The sequence below is a fragment of the Camellia sinensis genome, chromosome 7, assembly GCF_055761805.1.
Source record: "Camellia sinensis isolate YWXY chromosome 7, ASM5576180v1, whole genome shotgun sequence".
In the NCBI taxonomy this organism is placed as follows: Eukaryota; Viridiplantae; Streptophyta; class Magnoliopsida; order Ericales; family Theaceae; genus Camellia; species Camellia sinensis.
Window position 1 is genome coordinate 199964336 of NC_138967.1, and position 6000 is coordinate 199970335.

At 33.6% G+C, this 6000-nt stretch overlaps 1 protein-coding gene across 1 annotated transcript; it reads left to right on the plus strand.

The window, feature by feature from the left end:
* The first annotated feature begins 4105 nt into the window (after positions 1-4105).
* Positions 4106-5509, plus strand: LOC114286086 (uncharacterized). The gene is made up of 2 exons (XM_028229172.2): positions 4106-4835; positions 4944-5509. Exons 1-2 carry the CDS (start codon positions 4106-4108, stop codon positions 5507-5509), a joined length of 1296 nt encoding a protein of 431 aa, XP_028084973.2.
* The last annotated feature ends 491 nt before the right edge of the window (positions 5510-6000 follow it).

The window sequence follows — 6000 nt, forward strand, 5'->3', positions numbered from 1 at the left end:
GTGATTACTTCAGATGGGAAGATTTCTTTTTCAGCTTTTTTGCGTACGATGGAGCTGCTAAAACAAAATCTTAAGAGTTGTTGCTCTTTTTCTGGCTCTCCTTCCAGACTATGTAACAAGACTATAAAGGAGTGCCTGTTTCTTGTTTCCATATACTAGTTTTTTATGTGTTACGGTGGGTAATTGCAAGGATTGTTGGAATCAACATTGTTGCCTACATGATTGAGAGGTGGAAAACCTTTACAGGATTCTTTCATAAACTCCTTGTTATTGGGCAATGAAAGTTTTACATCAAAAACCACTTCCGGTGTTTTGTTGTTTTTTTATTTTTTTTATGCAACGAAAAAACATCAGTCGCCATAAGTAGGTTAGGTGGTCGCAAAGATTTTACGGCTGCAAAAAGTATTTGTCACCCCCACATTTTCATTTCTCATTTGCCATCGCATGAGCTGTTGCAAAATGTCTTTTGTGACTATATTTTTATTATTTGTGACGCCTTATAGCAGTTGCAAAAATTGCTTCTTTAGTAATGATATATATATATGTAGTGAATGAAGACGCATGGAGGAAATCTAAACTGTCGAATTCCCGATTTGGTTTAGCTTCAAGCTGTTTATGCATACAATTGAAATCACTTGCAGTTCCATTCATGTTTTGTTCTTTCTGCTTTTGCTTTCCCTCTGTTTGTTTGTGTGTATCTGAAAAAATTGGAGGATAAATTATATGTTAGGCATGATTGAATGGAAATAATGATGAGATTGAATAAGATTTTGTATGTAGAAATTAATTCTTAGCAATCTATGTTTTCTATACAAAATCTAGAATGTCTAAGAAATTCTTTGCATTGAAATAGATTGAATTAATTTTTCTCAGGTTTTGTATCTAAGAAAAAATATTTTGTTAGGTTTTGTATATAAATGCTAGTTTAGAAATTTGTTTCTTAGACATCTATTCTAGTGTCTTGAAATTTTGACTTCTCTATGTACCAAGTGAATTTCGCAATTAAATAAAAAAAAGTTAGAAAAGAGGGTAAGGCTCGAATTAACATTTGGGTTTGATAAATAACACACTTACCACTTGATTAGTATACGAAATATGATGGGTGTGTTTGGTTTGCTTTTCAGAGAGCGATTTTTTTTTTTAAAAAAAAAATTAGGGGGAGAGTTTAGAAATTTTTTTGGTTTGTTTGGTTGTATATTTTGAAAATAGTTTTAGAGTTTGGAAGTTTGGGATGATTTGATGTAACGCCCCGACTTCCGAGTCGTTAATAAATCAAATCAACCTCAAATTTATAATCGCAGATAACTCAAAATCTCAAATATACAAATCGTCTCCATAAATAATTAACTCAAATGTCTCCAAAACATAAATTATACAAATCTCCAAAATAATATATAGTTGTGAACTAAAAAAAAAAAAACTCCAACTCAAATTATCTCTTTATATGCTTCAACTCCAATCGCCACTAAATTTGCTCCACGCCTAAAAAATAAATTAATTCGGGAAGTATACAATACAGCAGGAATAACAAGGCTCGGACAGAAAATAAATCAACAGAGATCCAACAATTACACAACCGATTAGATTCGATAATCAAGCAATTTACCAAATTGCACAAACAAGTCAACTCGACATATGATAATTTATCCAGAACCAAATACCCGGTCCTACTCGATACATGACTAGTGACTGGCCTCACCCCCCTCACCCAAGCTCAACCGCTTATCCGGGCTATTGGTACAGAGCATATTGGCAAAGTCCACTTGATCCATGTACAGAGTATTTCCACGTCATTTAGCCAGACAAATCAACATTTCCCACACAGAATAACTACACAGAGTTCATCAAATAACTACACTCTTAATCTAAACTCAAAATTTCTGTAATTTAAGAGAGAACATTATGAGGGAGATAGAGATATGGATGGACCAAGAAGAAGAATGATAGAAATGGTTGAAAGGTGAGCTCAATTTATAGGCAAGGATACTTGGGACAAAAGAAAATGAAAAATAATAAAATAAAGTTTACATGGTGGGCAAGAAAGGGGTGTACTTGGTACTTAAGCTTCTAGAATGTCATGATTACAAGCCTTGAGAATTGATCCCTCACACTCTCCTAGGTTGGCCGGCTATGGAGAAGGGAAATGGAGAATATTTTATTCAATATATGTGTACTATGGACATATTCCCAATGTATATATATAGAATTGGTACCAAGGTCATCATTGCTCCAAGATTTCAAGGGATTTGTTTGTACTAAAGCACAATGATTATAGCCTAGGAGGTATGATGGCTAGCCATGTGCTCAAGATTTGGGAGAGATTTTCCTATTTATTAAGTGTACAAATTCCATAAATATTGTGTACAAAAAGATTTGATGAATAAGAGGTACAAATATATATATATACACACACAATGGTACTAACTTCAAAGAAAGGAAATTTACTTGGTGCCCAAGAATAATGAAAAAACAATATATTAGAAAACAAAGGAGATGAATAATAATGACGTGAAGAGAAAAAGAGATAAAATAAATAGAGAAAATAAGTTAGATTCTCATCTAAATGTCTCACCACCAAACTACAACCAATTCCTCTCACTAAAATATTAATACCTCAAAAATACGGGGTTTCACATTTGATATTTTGTTGTAATTTAGTAGATGTGTGTAAGAGAAAAAGTGATTGAGAAGGAGAGAGAGAGAGAGAGAGAGAGTGATTGATTGATATGTAAAAGAGAAAAAGTGATTTTCAAAATTTTTTGAGAAAAACCACAAACCAAACAAAATTTTGGAAAAACATTTCAAAAACAACTCTCCCAAAAGCAAACCAAACAAGCCCGATAAATTTGTTTGGTTGTACATTCTAAAAATAATTTTTAGGAAATTGAAAATCCAAAATTCATTTGGTTTAGTGATTCTGAAATAATTTTTAAAACTCTTTTTGATTTTAGAGTTTTCAAAAATAATTTTTGAATTTCAATCCATCTTTTATTGTTTGTAGTTAATTTTTTTAAATACTTTAATTAATATTTTTCAATTTTCAAATCTTGTCAATCTAAACAGTTATTAAAATGTATAAAATTTATGATTTTTTTTTTTTATAAAAAAATCATTAAACACTAACAAACATATCAGAAAAATATACAACTTTTTTTTAACTTTTAAATCCATTAATCTAAATATACTTAAAATGTATAAAATTTCAACCTAGGTATAGGTGTGTCCTAAATAGTGTTATTAAAAGCACGCCTAGGCCCAATTCCCAACCATGCCCACCTCCTGTGCCTTGCAGTAGTTAAGGCGAGGCGACTTCACTAAGACGCGATTAAAGCACACGACTCGAACAAGGCGCATTTAAGCCCAAGGCGCAAGCCTTGAGGGCTTTTTTTTTTTTTAAATTCGAATTGGACCACCAAAATTTCATAAGTTAGCTATAGCAAATCATATTCTTCAAATATACTTGCCGATTTAGCCCCAAATCAACGACGACAGAAGAAACACCAAGCCCTAATGCAAATCTGCAAAGAAGTTGAACTATCTCAGTCATCGTTCAGTCTAGGAGCTTCGAATGTGCATATATATTCTTCTCTTTGTTTCTTCGTCTCTTTTTCATCTTCTCTCCATCTGTTCTCTTTGTCTGTTTATTTGTCAGTCTCTTCTTCTTCTTCTCCATCTATTCTTCTCTTCTTCTTCTTCTTCTTCTTTGTCAATTCTTCTCTTATTTTCTGCTTATACCCATGTTGCCTTCTTCTTCTTTTTCTTTTATTTTCTACTTCTCTTATTCTTTTCTTTTTTTCATGTCTTCTTCTCTGGACTGCTCTATTGATTAAATATTTATTCTGAATTGCTTTTTTTCTTCTCTACTTTTATGATTTAGATGGCATCTGAAGGTGTAAGAAAAGATCCTGCATGGAAATATGCACATCAGTTAGATCCTAAGAACCCAAATCAATTGAAGTGTAATTTTTATGGTAAGGTATCTAATGGAGGAGTTTATAGAGCCAACCAACACGTTGTTAGTGGTTCAAGGAATGTCATAGCTTGTCAAAAATGTCCGCCTGATGTATAGGAAGAGATAAAAGAGTATATGAGAAACAAGAAAACAATGAAAGAGCAAATTAACTTGTTGCCTCATTTTGATGAGATGAACAATGATCTTGAAGAGGATGAAGATGACGTTGCTTTTGAGATTCATCGGCCTTGTGGACCAAGTGGTAAATCATTGCCAAGCAATCAAAATAGTTCATTTGCTAGATCAAAAAGGTTGAAGACAAAGGGGCCCATGGATGTATTCTACACACCCAATCCTAATTTTGTGGTGCAAAATAAAAAAGGAAAACAAACAACAATTGATCACAATGATCCTTATAATGAAAAATTAATAGACCGAGCAATGATGAGAATTACAAGGTGGATATATGATGCAAGTATAGCTTTTAATGCAGTTAGTTATGACAGCTTTGGACCAATGGTTGAAGCTGTTGGGCAGTACGGTCCTAGTATGAAACCTCCTAGTTTCCATGAAGTGCAGGTTCCATATATGAAGAAAGAGTTGAGTCAGGCAAATGAGTTAATGAGGATTCAAAAAGAGGAATGGGTGAAATATGGGTGTTCCTTGATGTCAGATGGATGGACTTCGCAGAGTGGGAGGACTTTGATTAATTTTTTAGTCAATTGTCCTAGAGGAACTATGTTTGTTGAGTCCATCAATGCTTCAAGCTACTCAAAGGATGGGGAAAAACTCCTTGAATCACTTGACAAGTTTGTGGATGATGTTGGAGAAGTTAACATAGTCCAAATTATCATAGATAGTGCCTCAACTAATGTGTTGGCTGGTAAGAATCTTTTGTCTTGATTCTTAAAAAATATGTACTTACTAGTTAGTTAGTTAGTTTAGTTGTCATTAAATAATCTTCTATGTTTTGTTTCTATAATTTTAATAGGTAAGTTTTTGGAGGCAAAGAGACCGCACCTCTTTTGGACACCATGCATTGCTCACTGCTTGGATTTGATACTGGAAGATATTTTCAAATTGCCACATATGAAGAAGACATTTGATAGGGCTATTCGGGTACACAGTTATTTTTATAACCGTCCAGGTGTGTTGAATATGATGAGGATATTTAAACAGTTAAAGAATTTGGTCAAGCTTGCAAATACAAGATTTGCAACAACCTTTCTCACTCTATCTAGGATTCATCAACAAAAAAATAGCTTGAGAAAGATGTTCACTTCGAAGGAATGGACAAGCTTCAAATGGGCAAAGGAGCCAAAGGGTAAGCAAGCAACACAGATTATGTTGATGCCATCATTTTGGAATCTAGTTGTCTATGCTCTCAAGGTCTCAGGTTCACTTGTGCACGTGCTTAGGTTGGTTGATTCTGAGAAAAAGCCTGTCATGGGATACATTTATGAGGCTATGGATAGGGCTAAAGAAAGTATTGCAAAGTCATTTAATGAAAAAGAAGAAAAATACAAGAACATCTTTGAAATCATTGACAATGGGTAGAATATCTAATTGCATCAACCTCTTTATGCAACTGGCCATTTTTTTGAATCCAAAGTTCTTTTATGCTAATCCAAGTATTGTGCATGATATTGAAATCATGTCAGGGTTGTTTAAGTGTGTGTCAAGGTTGTGTCAAGTTTGGTTTGAGGCACTGAGATTCAAGATAAAATCACTCAAGAAATGAGTATTTATAGAAATCTGAAGGTCTCTTTGCGATGCCACTAGCAATTAGGTGGAGAATGACAAGGGCACCAAGTAATCCATTTTACACCATTTACTTTTTCATGCTTCTAGATTAAATCAAAAGTTTCTAGTTGTGCTAAAATTAGTTGCAATTCACAACTGATTGGTGGTCTGCATATGGTTCTTCAACGCCAAATGTGCAAAAGTTTGCCATAAAAGTTCTTAGCTTAACCTGTAGTGCATCTGGTTATAAAAGAAATTGGAGTGTATTTGAGCATTTGAGCATCTACCTAAAGTTGGGTGAATTC